The sequence below is a fragment of the Chlorocebus sabaeus genome, chromosome 13 (genome assembly GCF_047675955.1).
Source record: "Chlorocebus sabaeus isolate Y175 chromosome 13, mChlSab1.0.hap1, whole genome shotgun sequence".
NCBI classification, from domain to species: domain Eukaryota; kingdom Metazoa; phylum Chordata; class Mammalia; order Primates; family Cercopithecidae; genus Chlorocebus; species Chlorocebus sabaeus.
The window spans coordinates 51,374,548-51,399,436 of NC_132916.1; the positions used below are offsets into that span (position 1 = coordinate 51,374,548).

At 37.3% G+C, this 24,889-nt stretch overlaps 1 protein-coding gene across 3 annotated transcripts in view; it reads left to right on the plus strand.

Annotated features, from left to right (window-relative positions):
* RSPO3 (R-spondin 3) overlaps positions 1-18,870 on the plus strand; it is an 83,213-nt gene extending 64,343 nt beyond the window's left edge. Inside the window, exons 5-6 of one of the 3 annotated variants that reach the window (XM_038000949.2) lie at positions 2,019-2,120; positions 17,643-18,870. In XM_038000949.2, the coding sequence (XP_037856877.1) occupies positions 2,019-2,119 (101 nt within the window). In that variant the 3' untranslated portion in view covers position 2,120; positions 17,643-18,870. Of the gene's footprint in view, positions 1-2,018; positions 2,122-17,642 lie in introns of those variants that run through there. The other 2 variants (XM_008007140.3, XM_073022443.1) reach the window with 2 other exon arrangements.
* Positions 18,871-24,889: the final 6,019 nt, after the last annotated feature.

Below are 24,889 nucleotides of genomic sequence, written 5' to 3' on the forward strand. Positions count from 1 at the left end.
GGTCAAGAAATCAAGAAAAGGGAACAATATTTTTCTTGTTCATTTAATTCATTCAACGAATATTTATAGACTCACTACTGTTCTCAGGCTCTTGCCAAAGAGATAGGAGGAGCTACCACAGTCTTTAGAGCAATAGTAGCAGTGCTTATTAATGTACCAGGAATATGGGCCTCATATGTCTCCCCTTGTGCACAAAATTATGCTAATAGATCAGGGAATCACTGCCGGAATCTCCCAATACTATCCATCCCACCTGTATTAGTGCATTCTCACACTGCTAATAAAGACATAACCGAGACTGGGTAATTTATAAAGGAAACAGGTTTAATTGACTCACAGTTCAGCATGGCCTCAAGAAACTTACAATCATGATGGAAAGGGAAGCAAATGGATCCTTCTTCATATGGTGGCAGGAAGAGAAGTGCCGAGCAAAAGGGGGAAAAGCCCCTTATAAAACCATCAGCTCTCATGAGAATTCACTATTATGAGAACAGCATGAGGGTAACCACCCCCGGGATTCAGTTACCTCCCACTGGGTGCATCCCACGACACATGGGGATTATAGGAACTATAATTCAAGGTGAGATTTGGGAAGGGAAGCAGCCAAATCATATAACCACCCTACTCCAAAATAGCCAGTCCTGTGAATTGCATTTCCTTTTCAATAATAGGTAAATCAAAATTAAGGTTGAATTTCTATAAAGAGTAAGTTCTTTATATTTGCAGTAGTTACTACATTAATTGTTCTTCCTAATACTATGAAAACTGGAAAAAAAATTCAATATCACCTTGACAAATTGCAAAAGGGCCTAGAAATATCAATTAAAATTAGTAGATAATATATTGGGTTGCACATAGGGACCCAATCAAACGAGAGAAGGAAACACACTAGTTAGTAGCAAAGAAAGAGGAGTGAAATCTGCTAATGATAATGTTAACGTTGGGAGGGAAAGTCTAGGCATAGGAGGTTGACTACCCAAAGAATGAAAGTAATTCTCTGATCTCTTCTGCATTAATCAGATGCTTATTAGAAAGCCATATTCTATTTTCCTCAGGACATTCTGAGAGTTTGTGAAGAGAAAAAGTAGATAGGGTACAAGTCTTAATATGCTACATGGAAAATATGGTTGAAAAGAAAAAGTTAAAAGTCATATAACTTACAGAAATCACTAAATTGGCCGGGCGCGGTGGCTCAAGCCTGTAATCCCAGCACTGTGGGAGGCCGAGACGGGCGGATCACGAGGTCAGGAGATCGAGACCATCCTGGCTAACACGGTGAAACCCCGTCTCTACTAAAAATACAAAAAACTAGCCGGGCGAGGTGGCGGGCGCCTGTAGTCCCAGCTACTCCGGAGGCTGAGGCAGGAGAATGGCGTAAACCCGGGAGGCGGAGCTTGCAGTGAGCTGAGATCTGGCCACTGCACTCCAGCCTGGGCGACAGAGCGAGACTCCGTCTCAAAAAAAAAAAAAAAAAAAAAAAAGAAATCACTAAATTGAAAGATTCAGACTTCTAAAGAGCTCTTGTAAAAGGATGACACTCTTTTCAGAATCATTAAAAATTACATTGGAAAACAGGCTGTCTTATAATCAATACTTAAAGTTCACCCAAAAAAATAGAACTTTTCTGTCAGTGGTGGAAAGGGACCTATAAATAAATATGTGCATATACATTTATATATGAAAATATATACACACACAAACATACATACACTTTTGTTGCCCGTGTCTATACTTCCAAACCTACCCTCACCAATCATGATAGAGAAAGCACAGAGAAAAGCTGTAAAATAGATACAATAAAATCTTACTAATCTTGCTAAATTACAGGGTGGATATTTCTAGATTAGTTAACACTTAACCTCCAAACAAATTTTAAAGATGATTAAATCAGTTGTATTCCCTTCCAAGTACCATATGTAACCACTATTGATGAAGTAATTATAAGGAGCTACCTTGATGATTGTGGAAATGGATGTTGAAAGTATTTCTGATTAATAGACATTTGCTTCAACAAATAGAATGGAGGGGCGGAGCAAGATGGCCGAATAGGAACAGCTCCAGTCTCCAACTCCCAGCGCGAGCGACACAGAAGACCGGCGATTTCTGCATTTTCAACTGAGGTACTGGGTTCATCTCACTGGGGAGTGCCAGACGATCGGTGCTGGTCAGCTGCTGCAGCCCGACCAGCGAGAGCTGAAGCAGGGCGAGGCATTGCCTCACCTGGAAAGCGCAAGGGGGAAGGGAATCCCTTTTCCTAGCCAGGGGAACTGAGACACACAACACCTGGAAAATCGGGTAACTCCCACCCCAATACTGCGCTTTAAGCAGACAGGCACACCAGGAGATCATATCCCACACCTGGCCGGGAGTGGCCCACACCCACGGAGCCTCCCTCATTGCTAGCACAGCAGTCTGTGATCTACCGGCAAGGCAGCAGCGAGGCTGGGGGAGGGGCGCCCGCCATTGCTGAGGCTTAAGTAGGTAAACAAAGCTGCTGGGAAGCTCGAACTGGGTGGAGCTCACAGCAGCTCAAGGAAACCTGCCTGTCTCTGTAGACTCCACCTCTGGGGACAGGGCACAGTAAATAATAACAAACGCAGCAGCTCTGCAGACGCAAACGACTCTGTCTGACAGCTTTGAAGAGAGCAGTGGATCTCCCAACACGGAGGTTGAGATCTGAGAAGGGACAGACTCCCTGCTCAAGTGGGTCCCTGACCCCTGAGTAGCCTAACTGGGAGACATCCCCCACTAGGGGCAGTCTGACACCCCACACCTCACAGGGTGGAGTACACCCCTGAGAGGAAGATTCCAAAGCAAGAATCAGACAGGTACACTCGCTGTTCAGAAATATTCTATCTTCTGCAGCCTCTGCTGCTGATACCCAGGCAAACAGGGTCTGGAGTGGACCTCAAGCAATCTCCTACAGCTACAACCTACAGCTGAGGATCCTGACTGTTAGAAGGAAAGCTATCAAACAGGAAGGACACCTACACCAAAACCCCATCAGTACATCACCATCATCAAAGACCAGAGGCAGATAAAACCACAAAGATGGGGAAAAAGCAGGGCAGAAAAGCTGGAAATTCAAAAAATAAGAGCGCATCTCCCCCGGCAAAGGAGCGCAGCTCATCGCCAGCAACGGATCAAAGCTGGACGGAGAATGACTTCGACGAGATGAGAGAAGAAGGCTTCAATCCATCAAATTTCTCAGAGCTAAAGGAGGAATTACGTACCCAGCGCAAAGAAACTAAAAATCTTGAAAAAAAAGTGGAAGAATTGATGGCTAGAGTAATTAATGCAGAGAAGCTCACAAACGAAATGAAAGAGACGAAAACCATGGCACGAGAAATACGTGACAAATGCACAAGCTTCAGTAACCGTCTCGATCAACTGGAAGAAAGAATGTCAGCGATGGAGGATCAAATGAATGAAATGAAGCGAGAAGAGAAACCAAAAGAAAAAAGAAGAAAAAGAAATGAACAAAGCCTGCAAGAAGTATGGGATTATGTAAAAAGACCAAATCTACGTCTGATTGGGGTGCCTGAAAGTGACGGGGAAAATGGAACCAAGTTGGAAAACACTCTTCAGGATATCATCCAGGAGAACTTCCCCAACCTAGTAGGGCAGGCCAACATTCAAATCCAGGAAATACAGAGAACGCCACAAAGATACTCCTCGAGAAGAGCAACTCCAAAACACATAATTGCCAGATTCACCAAAGTTGAAATGAAGGAAAAAATCTTAAGGGCAGCCAGAGAGAAAGGTCGGGTTACCCACAAAGGGAAGCCCATCAGACTAACAGCAGATCTCTCGGCAGAAACTCTTCAAGCCAGAAGAGAGTGGGGGCCAATATTCAACATTCTTAAAGAAAAGAATTTTAAACCCAGAATTTTATATCCAGCCAAACTAAGTTTCATAAGTGAAGGAGAAATAAAATCCTTTACAGATAAGCAAATGCTTAGAGATTTTGTCACCACTAGGCCTGCCTTACAAGAGACCCTGAAGGAAGCACTAAACATGGAAAGGAACAACCGGTACCAGCCATTGCAAAAACATGCCAAAATGTAAAGACCATCAAGGCTAGGAAGAAACTGCATCAACTAACGAGCAAAATAACCAGTTAATATCATAATGGCAGGATCAAGTTCACACATAACAATCTTAACCTTAAATGTAAATGGACTAAATGCTCCAATTAAAAGACACAGACTGGCAAACTGGATAAAGAGTCAAGACCCATCAGTCTGCTGTATTCAGGAGACCCATCTCACACGCAGAGACATACATAGGCTCAAAATAAAGGGATGGAGGAAGATTTACCAAGCAAATGGAGAACACAAAAAAGCGGGGGTTGCAATACTAGTCTCTGATAAAACAGACTTTAAACCATCAAAGATCAAAAGAGACAAAGAAGGACATTACATAATGGTAAAGGGATCAATTCAACAGGAAGAGCTAACTATCCTAAATATATATGCACCCAATACAGGAGCACCCAGATTCATAAAGCAAGTCCTTAGAGACTTACAAAGAGACTTAGACTCCCATACAATAATAATGGGAGACTTCAACACTCCACTGTCAACATTAGACAGATCAACGAGACAGAAAGTTAACAAGGATATCCAGGAATTGAACTCATCTCTGCACCAAGCAGACCTAATAGACATCTATAGAACTCTCCACCCCAAATCAACAGAATATACATTCTTCTCAGCACCACATCGTACTTACTCCAAAATTGACCACGTAATCGGAAGTAAAGCACTCCTCAGCAAATGTACAAGAACAGAAATTATAACAAACTGTCTTTCAGACCACAGTGCAATCAAATTAGAACTCAGGACTAAGAAACTCAATCAAAACCGCTCAACTACATGGAAACTGAACAACCTGCTCCTGAATGACTACTGGGTACATAACGAAATGAAGGCAGAAATAAAGATGTTCTTTGAAACCAATGAGAACAAAGATACAACATACCAGAATCTCTGGGACACATTTAAAGCAGTGTGTAGAGGGAAATTTATAGCACTAAATGCCCACAAGAGAAAGCAGGAAAGATCTAAAATTGACACTCTAACATCGCAATTAAAAGAACTAGAGAAGCAAGAGCAAACACATTCGAAAGCTAGCAGAAGGCAAGAAATAACTAAGATCAGAGCAGAACTGAAGGAGATAGAGACACAAAAAATCCTCCAAAAAATCAATGAATCCAGGAGTTGGTTTTTTGAAAAGATCAACAAAATTGACAGACCACTAGCAAGACTAATAAAGAAGAAAAGAGAGAAGAATCAAATCGACGCAATTAAAAATGATAAAGGGGATATCACCACCGACCCCACAGAAATACAAACTACCATCAGAGAATACTATAAACACCTCTACGCAAATAAACTGGAAAATCTAGAAGAAATGGATAATTTCCTGGACACTTACACTCTTCCAAGACTAAACCAGGAAGAAGTTGAATCCCTGAATAGACCAATAGCAGGCTCTGAAATTGAGGCAATAATTAATAGCCTACCAACCAAAAAAAGTCCAGAACCAGATGGATTCACAGCTGAATTCTACCAGAGGTACAAGGAGGAGCTGGTACCATTCCTTCTGAAACTATTCCAATCAATAGAAAAAGAGGGAATCCTCCCTAACTCATTTTATGAGGCCAACATCATCCTGATACCAAAGCCTGGCAGAGACACAACAAAAAAAGAGAATTTTAGACCAATATCCCTGATGAACATCGATGCAAAAATCCTCAATAAAATACTGGCAAACCGGATTCAGCAGCACATCAAAAAGCTTATCCACCATGATCAAGTGGGCTTCATCCCTGGGATGCAAGGCTGGTTCAACATTCGCAAATCAATAAACATAATCCAGCATATAAACAGAACCAAAGACAAGAACCACATCATTATCTCAATAGATGCAGAAAAGGCTTTTGACAAAATTCAACAGCCCTTCATGCTAAAAACGCTCAATAAATTCGGTATTGATGGAACGTACCTCAAAATAATAAGAGCTATTTATGACAAACCCACAGCCAATATCATACTGAATGGGCAAAAACTGGAAAAATTCCCTTTGAAAACTGGCACAAGACAGGGATGCCCTCTCTCACCACTCCTATTCAACATAGTGTTGGAAGTTCTGGCTAGGGCAATCAGGCAAGAGAAAGAAATCAAGGGGATTCAGTTAGGAAAAGAAGAAGTCAAATTGTCCCTGTTTGCAGACGACATGATTGTATATTTAGAAAACCCCATTGTCTCAGCCCAAAATCTCCTTAAGCTGATCAGCAACTTCAGCAAAGTCTCAGGATACAAAATTAATGTGCAAAAATCACAAGCATTCTTATACACCAGTGACAGTCAAACAGAGAGCCAAATCAGGAATGAACTTCCATTCACAATTGCTTCAAAGAGAATAAAATACCTAGGAATCCAACTTACAAGGGATGTAAAGGACCTCTTCAAGGAGAACTACAAACCACTGCTCAGTGAAATCAAAGAGGACACAAACAAATGGAAGAACATACCATGCTCATGGATAGGAAGAATCAATATCGTGAAAATGGCCATACTGCCCAAGGTAATTTATAGATTCAATGCCATCACCATCAAGTTACCAATGAGCTTCTTCACAGAATTGGAAAAAACTGCTTTAAAGTTCATATGGAACCAAAAAAGAGCCCGCATCTCCAAGACAATCCTAAGTCAAAAGAACAAAGCTGGAGGCATCACGCTACCTGACTTCAAACTATACTACAAGGCTACAGTAACCAAAACAGCATGGTACTGGTACCAAAACAGAGATATAGACCAATGGAACAGAACAGAGTCCTCAGAAATAATACCACACATCTACAGCCATCTGATCTTTGACAAACCTGAGAGAAACAAGAAATGGGGAAAGGATTCCCTATTTAATAAATGGTGCTGGGAAAACTGGCTAGCCATAAGTAGAAAGCTGAAACTGGATCCTTTCCTTACTCCTTATACGAAAATTAATTCAAGATGGATTAGAGACTTAAATGTTAGACCTAATACCATAAAAATCCTAGAGGAAAACCTAGGTAGTACCATTCAGGACATAGGCATGGGCAAAGACTTCATGTCTAAAACACCAAAAGCAACGGCAACAAAAGCCAAAATTGACAAATGGGATCTCATCAAACTAAAGAGCTTCTGCACAGCAAAAGAAACTACCATCAGAGTGAGCAGGCAACCTACAGAATGGGAGAAAATTTTTGCAATCTACTCATCTGACAAAGGGCTAATATCCAGAACCTACAAAGAACTCAAACAAATTTACAAGAAAAAAACAAACAACCCCATCCAAAAGTGGGCAAAGGATATGAACAGACATTTCTCAAAAGAAGACATTCATACAGCCAACAGACACATGAAAAAATGCTCATCATCACTGGCCATCAGAGAAATGCAAATCAAAACCACAATGAGATACCATCTCACACCAGTTAGAATGGCGATCATTCAAAAGTCAGGAAACAACAGGTGCTGGAGAGGATGTGGAGAAATAGGAACACTTTTACACTGTTGGTGGGAGTGTAAACTAGTTCAACCATTATGGAAAACAGTATGGCGATTCCTCAAGGACCTAGAACTAGATGTACTATATGACCCAGCCATCCCATTACTGGGTATATACCCAAAGGATTATAAATTATGCTGCTATAAAGACACATGCACACGTATGTTTATTGCAGCACTATTCACAATAGCAAAGACTTGGAATCAACCCAAATGTCCATCAGTGACAGATTGGATTAAGAAAATGTGGCACATATACACCATGGAATACTATGCAGCCATAAAAAAGGATGAGTTTGTGTCCTTTGTAGGGACATGGATGCAGCTGGAAACCATCATTCTTAGCAAACTATCACAAGAACAGAAAACCAAACACCGCATGTTCTCACTCGTAGGTGGGAACTGAACAATGAGATCACTTGGACTCGGGAAGGGGAACATCACACACCGGGGCCTATCATGGGGAGGGGGGAGGGGGGAGGGATTGCATTGGGAGTTATACCTGATGTAAATGACGAGTTGATGGGTGCAGCACACCAACATGGCACAAGTATACATATGTAGCAAACCTGCACGTTGTGCACATGTACCCTACAACTTGAAGTTTAATAATAATAAATAAATTTAAAAAAAAAAAAAAAAAAAAATAGAATGGGAGAAAAAGTACTTAAAACAATCTGCATTACCTGCTATAGGTGAAATACTTCTCTTATCATATATTATGGGTAAAATTTATCACAGATTTTAATGTAGTAGAGGTTGAGTGGGGTTTTCTATGTTTTTCAAACTAGTTAAGAAACCATTAGTTTGAAGCAAAATCTGCAACAAAAGAAGAATGAGTAAAATCCTGAAGCATAGTGAAACTATTCAAGAACGTGTTTGAAGATGCATGAAAATCATCTTTACATATGTAATTAATAAATAGCTGAAAACATTAAACCATCACTATAAACATGTGTATTATCTGTGGCTAAAATTGCATGGAGTGGGACGCATGATACATAGAGTAGTACAAATAAGAAACTGGGTAGTCATTTTTCCCCACATGATGCAATTCCAGATTAAAGGTACATTTTTCCCTATAGACCAATAAAAAGCTTCAGAGAAAGACATAGTGGGCTGTGTTAGAATGAGAATTAGATAGCATAGTCAACTAGTGCATAACATGATGAAAGAGTAGAATAATATCAAGATTTCTTGTATAATCAATCACAGCAAACATGTCAGCAAGTATGAGGCCATCCGCTCCTGTCCATACAACCCAGTAGACAATTTGAGTAAGGGAGTGAGTATAGCAGTGCCAAACACGGCTATCAACACTTCTTTTTCTGTCTCAAAAGAACAAAATTCTAAGACAAACTCTTAGAACAAATGGAAATTTATCCAAATGAAAATCAAATGATAAATGCCCAGAGAATATTCTTTCTTTGGAATTCTTTCAATTCTTTAATTTAACCAGCTGGAATAAATTTTCAAGTAGCATTCTGCTCAGCCTTTTGAAATGAAGGACCTTTCTGTTAATTAGAAAGTTATATTCCATCAAAGATGAAGACAATGCTTTTGGCTTAGTGATTCTTAGAAAAAATAAAAAGCATTTGGTGAATATTTATCATAAACTAATTCCAGAACATGTATTTTAAGCACGAACGAATGAGCTGTGAGCCTACACATTTAACTAAAGAGAAATAGGGAAAATTCAAATACAAGTTTTATTTTAAACTCTACATAAAAACTAACTTTCACTATGCTCAGTCATGAAAGGAATACGTAAGATCTAACCTAAGATGATAGATAGGATTTCAAAGTTAAGTTAAGAACTTCTGCACTGAAGAAAAAAATTACTTATTGCAAATGAACTTTTAACCAAAAAGTAGTTGATTCAAGAGAAATAACCACATATAAAAGAATGCAAAATTTAAAATACTTAATATAAATTATAATAGCCTGCTAGCTTTTAAAATATTATACAATAAAAGACAGAATATCCTTTACTTTTATAATGAGTAAAATTTGTAAACATTGCCAATATTTTAAAAAATCTTTGGGTACTTTCTCCCCGATCACTTTTAACTTTTCTTTTAATATAGAGCAGGAAGACATCCTAGTATGCAGTACCTAATACCTTTAATAGTTTCTTTTGGACTCCAGCTAATGGGCCTTTTAAATGGAAGCAAGGATTCCAGGCTGGGGTTTCAGGCAGCAGAAGCAATGAGGTGGAATGGAGTTAGCCTGAATGAAAGGGTCATGGAAACTTCTATCAGGACATTGAGTCAAAATTCAAAATTTCAGATTCTGAATCTTTAGTGGATAATAAAATTATTTAAACAATGGAGGAAAAAATCTCTAAAGGCCTATTGGCAATGGTCCATTTGTAAGGAAGGTATTTAATTTGGCAAAAGAGAGTTTATTATGCTTAAAGCAGACTATGAAAATATGTATTCTAAAAAATTGTGATTACTGATATTTATGATGCTTGTTATAAGGTGAAATGATTTATAATAGGACTGCATTCAAACCTCAGTAGGATTTTAAAATTTTAAAGCTATATAATTTTTCTTTCTCTCTTTTAGTATTAAGTATAATAAAATATGAAAATATGTGATAATTTCATTAAAGTTTCAAAAATGTAATGGTAGTAGTCTAATGGAAAATTATTTCTAAATTAGATATAAATGATATATAATTTTCAAGTTACATATACATATCGTACCTCTATATGTTGGGGGAGTGGAAGTACTAAAATATAGGCTTGTAGCATAAATAAAAAGAGAATAGAGAATGAGATGGTGCTGAATGGTTCTGACTCAAAAAGTTTATTCCAAACGCTGTTAAGTTCTGAGTTAATTTCTGATAAGCAGCTCTTTCTTGCCCAGTAAATTCAAATTTCCAGAGATTAAGAAAGTACACTCCAAATCTTTATTTTTATAAAACTCATCTCTTTTAAAAAGTTAGTCCACAGCTGCATTCCTTCCTTGCCTCAGTAGCTGAAGTGACATAAGTAAGGATGGCATGCCACATTGTGCTCTACTGAGAAATAATGTGGAGGCAGAAGGGTGCTGCGGTTAGGAACCCTCCTTGTCCTCATCTGTAGAACAGGGGTTGAATAGAGCTTCTAGGCACCGTACTCTTACTTAGAAGTTGGTCTGGTACATATTAAAAGTAATGGCACAAACCACAATTATTTTGCACCAACCTAATAAAAGTGTGTGTTGAATTTTAGTTATAATTATTTTTACTATTTTAAAAAACAAACTATCCAGGTCATCTTCATCTTGATCTGCAGCAGGGTCCTAATTGGGAGCTGAGAATACAGAGAGGAGAAATGTAAACAGTCTAGCCTACGAAGAGGTTAAGAGAGTGAGGAAGGTTTCCCTGAAGGCCAGAGAATTCAACAGTAAGTCTGAGTTAGGGCAAGGGATCTAGAAACTGCATTTTAGATAAATGTATCCAATATATGGGATCAGGAAACATTATGGCGGGACAAGTGCAGGGGTGACTAAAAAGACAAGTGTGAGGCCAGCAAAGTAGATAAATAAGCAGATAAAAGTAGATAAATAAGTAGATATCACAGCAGACGAGGACCCTGAGGGTCACGTTAAGAAGCTTGGGTTTATCTGCTTTCACCTCTTAAAGTTTATATTCAATGCCTTCCAATCATTATGTTCTTGTTTCTGAATTCCCAAAACAACATGATACAAATAGATTGCATCTCTTAAACTGGTCCTTTGAAATTGATGATAACATGTTATTCCAATCTCAATATATTTTAATGATCAGAGCTATCTTTGTAACAGTGGGCTCAAGGTAATACCCAAATTAACAGCATTTAGTAAAGTATGTAATGATGTATCAAATTATTTTTCTTTGAATAATTAATCAGAAACATCTTGAAAATTAAATAGAAAAGGCAATAGAATTCATGTGAAACCTACAGCATAGGTAAATCAGGTAGCTTTAAATTTCAATTTGGAGAAATTAAGTGTCTGCCTATTTATCAAAAAGCAAAAGACATTCGTTCTTTGATATTTTTACTATATTTGTTGTAAATTCCTAGGTTAAATTTACAGCAGGAAGAATAAGTTTTCTATTTTATTAAAACCAACAAAAGACAAAAGGTTTCGATGCATTTCTCAATTTACTTGGTAATAATATAGGCCTATAAATATGTATCTATACAATACATTATAATTGCCCCCAAAAAAGAAAAAAGTCATACTATAGCAATTCCTCTTCCTTGCACATTTTCCCAGTGATATCTTAATTTAAAAAAACAGACCGGGTGCAGTGACTTACTCCTGTAATCCCAGCACTTTGGGAGGCCTCGGCGAGTGGATCACCTGATGTCAGGAGTTCAAGACCAGTCTGACCAACATGGTAAAACCAAACCCCATCTCTACTAAAAATACAAAATTAGCCAGGCATGGTGGCACGGGCCTGTAATCCCAACTACTTGGGAGACTGAAGCAGGAAAATTACTTGAACCGGGGAGGCGGAGATTGCAGTGAGCCAAGACTGTGCCATTGCTCTCCGGCCTGGGCAAGAAGAGCGAAACTCTGTCTCAAAAGAAAAAAAAAACAGAAAAGAACACAAGCTGGAATTTTCATTCTCCATACATCAAAATCAGGTCCAACTCTAGATTCAAAAATAATAAGATCAACCCTTTTACACCGTGAGTGCTTTATGGAAGGCATAAAGCCATGGGTTTCTGGTTGGATTTCATTCCACACCAAATAAAAAGAAAAATGTAATACTTATTTAATTGGTTTGAGTCATAGAATTCGTGATATTTAGTCCTCAGTCTGTAATGTGGAATACATTTTTAGCATTTGGGTAAAAATTATAACCTAGTTTGTCTTGGGAAGTGAAGTACTTACAGCTCAATGGCTCCCCTTAGTGACACTTTGCAAGAAATTCACAAAGCAGCAGCTTTTATGAAGACCTATAGACGGATTTTATCCAAACATCAAGAAAATAGCTTATATTCACAATTTAAGTGGTTCTCAATAAATGAATTACAGTTGTGATTCTAGGGATGTAAACTCTTTTATTCATAACCTCATTATGTTTAAAGGATATTGAACATGCTCTATGGTTTGCATTTTCACTTGGAATTTAAATATATACTGTATAAGTTAGGAAGAATAATTCAGGATCATTCTCTTTGTCATTTTTTACATGTTTATTTTTTCTAGTTCATATATGCACTTGAACAGATTTTAAAAAGATAACCTGCAACTAATTTAATTTATATCTGGGTGCCTATTCCAAATGTATCTAGTAAGAAAACTTGCCTTAAAATTAGTAACTACAGTAAGTCAAAAGCTTATTTGATATTCATTAGGAAAAATGAAAGAAACAAAGGAGGAACCATGTGATTTGAAGTAAGTTTTGAGAGTATATATTAAAAGAAATTGGATCTTCTATTGCTCTGCAGCTTTGGCCTTTATATGTGGTTGCACATCAAAATAAACTGGCAGGGGGAGGTGAACTTGTTATTGATTACAAGTTCTTGAGCCCCTCATAAGAACAACTGAATCATAATCTCCAGGGGTGGGATCTAGGAATCTGTATTTTTAAAAAATATGTTTGGGAACATTGTCTGCAGAAGGCCATAGGAAATGTTTATGTAAAAGACTGTATGTGTTTATACTAACAGAAAATAATTTCAGAATCTTAAAAATATCAATTATATATTCAATTATGTGATACTAGTATGCAACAAAATCTTAAATAAATATGGTTTTTTGGACTACATGGAGATTTTAGCTACTCTTTCAAAAATTAAGGTTCAAAAACAAATACCAACCACTGACTACATTCCCTCTATGGCATCTTATTACTTACAGCAATTTTCTGAAATAGGAAATAAGGTCACATGTCAGAATAGCCTATTGGCCTTTTCTAAACTCATCACAAAAACATCCAAACTCTGGCCTGCTATCTGAATTCGATACTTGCCCTTCTCTAGTTTTCAGTACGCTGGTCCTCAGGACAAACTCCCAACATGGCAATTGAAGCCCGTATATCTTTCCAGCTTCTCTGGGTAATAGTCTATATATAGACTCTGATCAAACCAAGGAAGTCGACTTTCAATGCCCCAGATTCACCATGTCCTTGCATGCCTTAGTGCATATTCACTGCCTGGCAGGCACTTCTTCCCTCATCAGCCTAGTAAACTCTCAGTCATTCTTTTAGGCTCACCTCAAACATCATTACATCAGGGGAGTTATTTTCAGTCTCTGAAATCATTTTCAGTCTCTCTTCATGGAGTTCAATGCTTTCCCACTGTATCCCCAACAGGACCTTGTACACACCTCTATTTTAGCATTGGCATGTGACTATGATTATTGGCAGTCTCCATATCTCACTTATATGCCCAGGTTTTATCACACATTTTTGGCACACATTTTAGGGTCTTTGTTCATGTTTGTGCAAGTGGTTAATAATATTAGTTGTCATTTGTCCCATGAGTAACATATGCCAGGCACCATGCTAAGTGTTCTACCAGCATCTCATTTAATCCTTATGAAGTTTAGCAAGAAGTAAGGATGATTCACATTTTAGATATAACAGAGAGTTAATCCTAAGAAATATTAACAACTTGCCAGAGGTCACACAACTAGTTGGTGGCAGACCTAGAATTTGAAAACAGCGTTTTTCTGACCCTAAGGACAGTGTTCTTAAATGTGACACCATAGTGCTTCTCTGCAAGGGCTCAGATTGTAATTGACTGCTAATAGCAAGTTCTCTTTGATATTTCTACCCAAACACCCTCATAGCTAGAACATCAAGGGGAGATGAATGCTGTTTTAATCACTAGAATGTTCCAAAACCCAGTTCAGGCATGTACGTGCATGTACACGTGCACACATACATGAATATTGAATGAATGGCAAAGCACACGTGTATATGTATATACACACACACACACGTGTGTGTATATATACACACACGTGTGTGTATATATATACGTGTGTGTATATATATACATATATGTGTGCGTATATATGTATATATATACACACACACGTATATATATGTCAGATTGTCATAACTGGAATGCTTAGTTTGCAAAATTACCAAAAAAAAGGTTGAAAAATATATTAACCACATCAATGAAAAGTCACCAGAATAAAAAAGGAAGTCCCCTTTAATGAAAACCTTACAAAATTATCCCAAATTACGCGTGATTTTTAATGGACTATAGCCACTCTTCTGTATTTCTATTTTATTTCTTGGACAAGAAGAAAATATATTTATGCAAAGGGTAGTTAGCGTTTCCAACCACTAACACATGGCCTGTAAAAAAAATAACCCCATTTTTCTGTTGTGCAATAGCCCTCTGTTGAGCAGCAATAATGTACAATGTGTTAGTTTCCTGTTCCTTTACTAGAGCCTTCCCTTTCACTCACTGCCCAGACTAGTTATTCCTTGGATATAAAGTTATAATACCGAGTTTCAATCTACTTCCAAAAATGTTTAGGCCTGTCTTAAGAAATAATCATAGCAGTTTGTTAATAAGCAGAAATGCACTGCCAGTTGAGGATGTTGTCACAAGTGACTAAAAAACATATAAATCAATCTGTGACCAAGGAAGAAACAATACATTTCTTATGTGTCCAAAACATTATGGTTGGGATCACAGCTGTAAGATGTTGGACCGTCATCAAGAGAATAATGTCAAACACTGAACTTCTGGATGATTTCCATAAAAATAACATTTTGCTTGGGGTCAGTAGTTTTTATGGAACTTTGGAATGGTTTTCGCTGACAATTTTTTCAAGTTGAACTCAAACACCTCCAAAATGCTCCTCAATATGGAAATATTATGTAATCCAACCTTTGCAGCCATCTCCTTCTGAAAACTAAGCACATAGCATGAAAACTAGTATTTTTCCCTTTCTGTTTGTACAGTTTTATAAAATTTAAATTATGCTACGTGTTCAGAAAGGTAAACTTACTCTTCAGTTTTCCCTGTTTGGTTATTATATTCAAGTCAGCACATCAAATGTGTACTCATTAAATCCGTCATGGAAAGAAGGCCCTGAACCCTTCTGTAGAAATCTTATCAACCCAGCAAAATTCTTTTCAGTGAAAAGAATAATGGAATCGAGTAATCAGAATATAAGTAGTTCGGCTTAGGCCTAATAGTTGACTCTAATGTTGTTTGTTCCTTTCTGTATGTCTGAAACAATTTGCTTCACCCTTGGATGAATTCTGATTTTTGTTAATTGTCCTTTTAGATTTCAGAATTTGAAGGTATATTGTGCTAAACCCAACAAGGAAAGCTTTCATAATGTAACTGGAAGGTTTTATAAATACAATCTCATGACAAAGCTAGATGTGGCATAAAATCATTAATCCAACGAGACCGTATTGGCGTTGTATACCTATGCGGTATTAATAATACCACTCCCTAGGATTCTGTAACCAGAGCCCAAGAAAAGGAAAGCCAAACCACTGAATTCAATATTTGCAGCCTACTTTGGGACATGAAAATATTTTGGTTCTCTCTTGCAAACAATTTCTTCAAAATATTTTTGTCAAAAGTGACTTATTTTAGAAAGTCTAATTTCAAATTTTAAATGGCCCAGTATGTGGGATCCATATTCAGAATTTGTCATACCTCAGGGAATAGTTGATTCCTAGTTTTTGTTTACTATAATATTGATTTGAATCTAAGTAATTTCTCATTGGGATATATTTGTTTATGGATGTTACTAAAACCACGCCCTCGGACTACACTGTAGACTGCATATATAAAAGGTGTACACGATAACAAAGCATCCAATTAATTCACTATTTAGAAATAAATAAAAGTAATCATCCAATTTAGTGCCAAGTTTATCTACTTTGATCAAATTATTCTCTTCTTTTAAAACTCCCAGCAGTTCTCCAATGCTGACAGAATAAAATCCAGTTCTTCAAGTGGCTCCCTGTTAGCTACAATAATACCTTTTCACATCCAAACCTTTAAAGTCATGTTGATTCCACTTTTAAAAATTTATCCTCTCATAATGTGAATCTCAGTTAATTCTATGCTTCAAACCCAGCTCCAGGTCAGGGGCCTGCATGAAATCCAGTATACATGCAATAAATATCTACTCATTTACTGGATAGAGACTCAACCTGCCCTGGTAGCTTGTACCAGAGGGTTATTGATCAGTTATAGTCATCATCACCCTGCAAGTAGAGAAATTACAATCCAAATTAATTTCAACATACAAATATTTGTGTTAAAATACAATCATCTTGTTATTCATCCTAAATTATTATTTCTGCATTTGTTATGCAAATAAGTTATCTTCTCTTAGATAGCAGGCAAATATCTTGACAAATTATAACTATGTAACTGCTACTTGGAAAAAAATTAAATACAAAATGGTGCCTTAAAAATAGGAGCCAGATTAAAAAATTTCTCCTTTTTTTTTTTTTTTTTTTTTTTTTTGAGATAGAATCTCCCTCTCTGGCTCAGGCTGGAGTGCAGTGGCACTATCAGGGCTCACTCTCACTGTGGCCTTGACTTCCCAGGCTCAAGCAATTCTCCTACCTCAACCTTCTGCATAGCTGGGACACGGGCATCCACCACCATGCCTCAGTGATTTTTTAAATTTTTTGTAAAGATAAGGTCTCACCATGTTTCCCAGACTGGTCTTGAACTCTTGGGCTCAAGCAATCCTCCCACCTCACTCTCCCAAAGACCTGGGATTACAGGGTTAAGCCACCATGCCCGACCAAAATATACATTTTAATAAATGTTTTCAACAGCAAGAAATCTGTCTAAAACTTTCCATGAAACATGCATAAATAACTATCATGTAAAGTAAGTTCCAAACTTAGAAGAACAAAACTATTTGGATTTCAAACTGTCATATGTTAGTTGCCTTATTATATCATATATGTGCTTCACATTTACATTGTTTGGAATACACCACGGACTTAATAATGGTTGAATTATTTAAATAGTAGATATTTAACATCTATCATTATGATATATAATCTAAGAGAAATTTAAGTCTTTTTTTAAAATTTTTTTAAAAATAGAACATAATTGAATGTAATTTTTAAAAGTCTCTCCTTTCATTTCAGGAAAAAAAGGAAGGGAGAGGAAAAGAAAAAAACCTAATAAAGGAGAAAGTAAAGAAGCAATACCTGACAGCAAAGGTCTGGAATCCAGCAAAGAAACCCCAGAGCAACGAGAAAACAAACAGCAGCAGAAGAAGCGAAAAGTCCAAGATAAACAACAGAAATCGGTATCAGTCAGCACTGTACACTAGAGGGTTCCATGAGATTATTGTAGACTCATGATGCTGCTATCTCAACCAGATGCCCAGGACAGGTGCTCTAGCCATTAGGACCACAAATGGACGTGTCAGTTATTGCTCTGTCTAAACAACATTCCCAGTAGTTGCTATATTCTTCATACAAGCATAGTTAACAACAAAGAGCCAAAAGTTCAAAGAAGGGATACTTTCAGATGGTTGTCTTATGTGCTTCTCTGCATTTTTAGAAGACAAGAAATTTTTGTACATATTATCAATAGGCTATAAGATGTAACAGCGTAATGATGACATCTGGAGAAGAAACATCTTTTCCTTATAAAAATGTGTTTTCAAGCTGTTGTTTTAAGAAGCAAAAGATAATTCCGCAAATTCAAAGACACACTATCCCTTCAAAACAAATAGGAGATCAGGGAAGAGAAACATCCTTCAAAGGACAGTGTTGTTTTGACCGGGAGAGCTAGAGAATGCTCAGAATTAGGGCCTGGCATTTGGAATCATAGGATTTATCATCACAGAAACAACTGTTTTAAGATTAGTTCCATCACCCTCATCATGTATTTTTGTGAGAAACACAAGAGTGCATACCAGAATTGAATATACCATATGGGATTGGAGAAAGACAAAATGTGGAAGAAATCATAGAGCTGGAGACTACTTTTGTGCTTTACAAAACTGTGAAGGATTGTGGTCACCTGGAACAGGTCTCCAATCTATGTTAGCACTATGTGGTTCAGCCTCTGTTACCCCTTGGATTATATAATATCAACCTGTAAACATGTGCCTGTAACTTACTTCCAAAAACAAAATCATACTTATTAGAAGAAAATTCTGATTTTATAGAAAACAAAAAATAGAGCAAGGAGAATATAACATGTTTGCAAAGTAATGTGTTTTCTTTCTGAATGAGGGAAAAACAATTTTATTACCTGCTTAATTGTCCACCTGGAACTAAAAGGGATACTACTTTCTAACAAGGTATATCTAGTAGGGGAGAAAGCCACCACAATAAATATATTTGTTAATAGTTTTTAAAATTTTGTTCCCTTTGTTTTATTGTTTGTTTTATTGAGAAATTCTTATTCTTAGAGACTCATGAATTAAGAAAGAGAATTCTGCTAACTCAGAGAACCTGGTTCCTATTCAATTCAGAATATATTACATTTCTCAGTAATATTTGTTTTTTGAATCCACCTTTATCTGAGCCTATGGAGATTTACTTATAGGGTACTAGGAGATATTTATTCCACTTTCTTATTTTAATCTACATTCTAATTATAGACACATGGGCCTCACTAACTGATTTTACTGCTCCCCCTTCATTGCTTAGAAATGAGCATCATTTCTTGTATGTCAGATCCCCCTGAATCTTCAACATTTAGTCTTTTCTTCTCTATATTTTCTGTCTGTGGATCTCTTTAGGGGACTGAAGTCACCCTAGCTGAAGGCCTCACCAGTGTTTCACAGAGGACACAGCCCACCCCTTGTAGGAGGAGGTACCTCTGAGCATGCAGCACAGAATTTCATGACCCACCTTAACCTTCCTGTTGTCATGGAAGGATGCACGGCTGCTCTGCCCACCGTGATTCCTAGCCCTCTCAAGATCACTGCTTTCTGAAGAATTTGCAATGGCTCTGGCTTCTGGCTGCCTATTTCCGGGCACCCTTTCTCTACCAATTGTACAGTTCATGTAGTCTGCTTGGCTTAATTGATTTTCCACTTCTCTCTTCCTCTTCCAAGATACAAACCTTTTAAGTGATTTATTCCTGTTTCTTATTCTGGTGTTTCTTTCTTGTCCCTATGAGATAAGTGTTTCAACTCACTAGATCCATTCCCAATGTATAAAATAATTCTAATTCCATTTTCAGCTAAAACATATATTACCAAGAAGAAACAAACTTTATCCTACAGAATGATGTTAGGTAGAAATATGTCCCCAGGTTTGAGACCTTTCGGATGATTTCATATACCATCTTTCTTCTGAGTGTTACCCAGTAAAGTATAAGTAGCCAAATTATTTTTGCACATCTTTCTATGTTTCTCATGTTTCCATTTATTCAGCAAGCGCTCACTGGGAAGGTCTACACCTGCATAGGCAATGCTGGAAAAAGGGTTAAGTAAACCAGGACATGACAATGGTGGCAAATTACTATCTGGTCTTCCCATGTGTTTGACTCAAAGTTATTACCCTGTGGTCCTTCTGACAATGGCAGAAGGTCTAAATCCTTGATGCAAAACTTAAATAAAAGTAGAATTATTACAAAGGAAAAAGAAATAAAAGCTAACATTCATCTTCATACACTGGATGAAATATAAATGAAGAAAAAAAAACATCAATTTTAACTGTAATTCTCCACCCACCAGTAACAGATCCTTAAGACTATAGAATCATATAGTATTCAAACCAGCAGCCTTCTCAAATTTGAGCAAAAACTCTTTATCAACCTATGGTAAAGTTCCTACACTAGTCACAGAAGGTGTTAACTTTCTACTCTGATTCTGTCTCCGTAATGGGTAAACTGTTGATAGTTTACCTCATCAACAGATGGTCAGTAAATTATTGATTTGAAGAATCGAGAGAGTGCAGCAACATAAATCTGTTAATGTCTGATCCGAGCTCCTGCCTTATTCTCCAAATTCGGCTTCACAATTAAGTGAAGGCCTCATTACTATCCTCAGATTTAGGTTCTAGTAGCAGTTGCTTAACCACTGGTGAGTCACTTAACTTCTCTGGGTCCCCATTTCTCATGTGCAACAAGAAAGAGGAGGACTGGAGATGATCACTGTAGTTCCAGACAAGGGAAGATTTCACACTTTGTTTACTGCAAGGTGATGTCTCTGAGTCCTCATTAGTGACTGTGTCCTTTGGAAGTTATCCCAACCCTGCTTTTCTCAAAAGTAAAAATGTATAAGCTCTCAGAGGAGACAAATTTAACTCTGCTTCTCTAATGTTATTGAATTAAAAGCTGTTCACATTAGTGGTTATTAAAATATTGAAATAAATAACACTGGGAAGAAAAAGAATATATATATACAGCTAATAACAAGAATAGATATTCATCTTCACAAAAGGAGACAGTAAAGAAAATGGAAAGTGCACTGGTGCTAGCATTAGACAGCTTGTGTTAATGTCTCAATTCCTCTACTAACTAGTTGCAGCTTGTGTGACCTTGGGCACATTGTTTGATCTCTCAGAGCCTCCATCCCACATCTGCAAAATGGAAGTGGCATCATCTCTTTTGCAAGGTAGTTATGAGAATTAAAATGTTCTTCACTCAATATAATAATAAATATTTTGTATATAAATAAATATCAGTTAAAAGTTTTTGACTAATTCTACAAGTCAGACACATAAATAAATTTTATTTCTTCATTCATGATATGTGATAGTGTCCATGAAAATGTACATGCATGATTTCAAGGAATAAGTATATATATGAGAATCATAGAAATGAAATGAGTACTATTAACTAGTAATTAAAATGTAATTTTGTCTTGAGTCTTCTTAAAATTAGAAAACTATTTAAAGTACTTTTTTTATAAATGGGCATAAATAAAGACAGTATATATTTTCCATGGATATATTTTCATAGCAGAGGAACTAACTAGATTCTTTCTCAATACAACTGCAACTATTTCTGGTCAAATTCGTGGTTGATCTGTTACAAACAGGGTGTAACTTCTTGTAACGCAAAGATAATTTGTCTGGAATTCATCCTCCACTGAAAAAATAAGATTAAACAAGTATCATGGTCAAATCAATTGAGATTTTTTCCAAATTTAAGCAATAACATTTCATCTTACTAACATAGTAGATTACTGTAACTTTATTGTAAATGTTCTTAAAAAAAGAAAAGCAAAACAAAACAAATGACTGTACCTCCTTTATATTACCCACTTACCCTCTGACTATATTATATTATGTAATTATCCCAAAATCCCTGTGAGGGAGTCATTGATGTCCTTGTTTTGCAAAAGAGGAAATTGAGGCACAGAGAAGTGTCTAAAGTCACACAACTAGCAACGTGTGAGTTTGGAAGTGACACTCAGCTCTGGCTGACTCCAAAACCCACTTTCCTTCTCCTTCATCATAACCTCTAATGTCATATGTATTATTAGTTCCAAGATTGCCCATGATGTGCAATAGTGAAGTATTTCCTCATGATGTAAAACTATTATACCCCATCAAGAAGCCTGAGAAGTCAAGTTCTAGAGGCCTCAACCCGGGATAAGACTTAACTCTGAATCTGAACTCGAAATGTGACTGTGTGTGTGTGTGGTGGGCGGTCGCGGGGTGGGGGGGCGGGGTGCGATGGTGAGAGTGAGAAAGAGAGCTGTAAGAAGACTATGGGCTGGCTGGATGTGGGGTTTGCGGGGAACATTGTATTGGGGGATGCAAGTGCATTGGTAGGCAAGAGGAATAAAAAGGAGAAATGGGAAATATGTACTATCAGAAAAGGACCAAAGTTCAGAAAGAGAACAGCAAGTCTGGCTCCTCGGGAAGCCTTTGATTGTTACAGCCCTTTATGTGCGTGGAGCAGCCCTTAATTCAGTTCTTTTCTGGTATAAGCAGGGTATTTACCAGCACGATCATCTTTCCCCTCAGTCCTTGTTCAGAATCGCAATGATCCAGGAAGAAACATCAACAGATCTTCTTCACTGTTGGAACTACCAAAACAACTTTCTTCAGAGGATACTTCATTTTCTCCCAGCTACTTTCAGACATTCAATATCAGGATTTTAATTGTCACACACCTTTTCTTGCCCATACTGGCTCTCAAGTAATTCTGAGGCTAACATATCCATCACATACACAGGCACAAAAAAATGAAAGAAGACACAAAGAAAGGGAGGAAGAAACATAGGAGAGACGGAGGGAGGGGGGAGGCAAGAAAGCAAAAATAGTTATCATTTTTATTCATAGTCCTTAAAATACAGTGGTAACACAACTCCAACTAGTGGAAATATTTCATTAATTGGAAAATTGGCTACATAATAATTTCAAAAGACATAATTACATGACCACAAAATAATCTGACATATGAACAGTTTGTAAACTGTTACAGTTACACTTCTATATCTATAGCTGTGTGCAATGAAAATTGTTGTTCTATATGATGTCAAGGCAATCCAATATATTGAATCACCTACAAAAGATTAAGTTTTATTTTTAAAAAGAAAACTGGCAGATACATATTAGAAAAGTTTTTAAACAAGGTTAAATAATAACTTTACCAAAGTGTTCTGGCTGAGATTTAATCGAAGTATTCACTTTTGTACTATTAGCATCAGTTACTATTTTAGCTGCTCCAAATTTCTATCACAAATGAATTTCAAGCAAGAGCCAGATTTTTTCAACAAATGTAACAACTTCTTAAACATTTTAAAGAGGAATCTACCTTTATACTAAAAACTAAAATAATCAAATGCATTTTAAGTGCTTTGAAATTGTAAAGCACAATAAATATATAAGCTATGATTGTTGCTAGCCAGTCCCTAGCTACACCAACAGTTTGACATTCCTTTCCCCATTGCTCACACTGCTGCCCACACTGGAGATTTCAGTCTTAGAGGAAATTATCTATATTCTTCCCCAAAAGGAGTCAATAGAAGTATGTGATGAGACTACATATTTGAGAATGCAACAATGTAGCCCTTCCTTACTAGAAGGGAGTGAGGATATACTTTACTTCCTTCTAGTATATCTGCTTTTTTTTTTTTTTTTTCTGTAGCTGCTGGCAATGGAGCTATATCAAACACAGAACTAGAGGTGCGACTTTACTTTGTACACTGTGTGATACCCAAATACAATAAAATAAACTATCACTAAATGTTGAATCTTGAACTGGAGACATTTCTGAGTCAGCTAACCCTTCCGCATACAGTCTCCCCAAAACACGCACGTTCCAGGTTGGTCCCAATCTCCCAAGAGGTAGAAAATTTAGTGAAAACTCAGTCAACTATCTGGCTATGATGATCTCAAGATTTGAGAAAAAGTAAAAAGAATTCTGATCCCAAAAAGAAAGGGACCCTTACTTTCATCCTTACAGCTACTCATGACATCATATACTGCCCCTCCACATGCCAAAAATGAGTGCCATGCCCCGAGGCACTGTGCTGTCCCTGACAGCAGTCGTTCCATCCTTTTGACTTTCTTCCCTACTTCCGTTCTACACTTCACTTATTTATGTTTTTTGATTGACTAGTTTGGGAAAGAAAATAAACCCTACCTAATTATGTAAAATTTAACCTAGGAATAAACTGGAGAAGACATAATTTAATAAATTCCTCTAAATATAGAGCTATGGAAAGATTATTATTTACACTTCCTTTTTTTTTTTTTTTTTTTTTTTGAGATGGAGTCTCGCTCTGTCTCCCAGGCTGGAGGGCAGTGGCGCGATCTCAGCTCACTGCAAGCTCCGCCTCCCGGGTTCACGCCATTCTCCTGCCTCAGCCTCCCGAGTAGCTGGGACTACAGGCGCCCGCCACCACACCCGGCTAATTTTTTGTATTTTTAGTAGAGACGGGGTTTCACCGTGTTATCCAGGATGGTCTCGATCTCCTGACCTCGTGATCCGCCCGCCTCGGCCTCCCAAAGTGCTGGAATTACAGGCGTGAGCCACCGCGCCCAGCCCCATTTATACTTCTTAAAAGAAGTTTAATAACAATAAAAATGAACTAGAAAACAAAAATAAAAACACTTTGTGTTTCACATACAAGGGATTTTCCTCATGTGGTAACTATTTAGAAGAAGGTCCTATTTATCACTAAGTTCACCCTTACTGATCTTTTTCCCATAGTAAAATAATGATTATAACTCACTTTATGAACACACCAAATGGTACAGGAAAATAGATTTTAGTTTTATCCAAACCAGCAGTGAGAATAATTTATGATTCCAAAAAAGACATAGACATGCAGAGTCAATTTAGGAAAGTGAGTCAGTTTCATGCAAATAAGTCCTAGCTTTCCTGATTACCAGTCTTCTTTTAATGTTGGAGTTTCAGGGTAGGAGGGGGGCGGGGGAAATGAATTATTGTGGTAAATCAATATTTC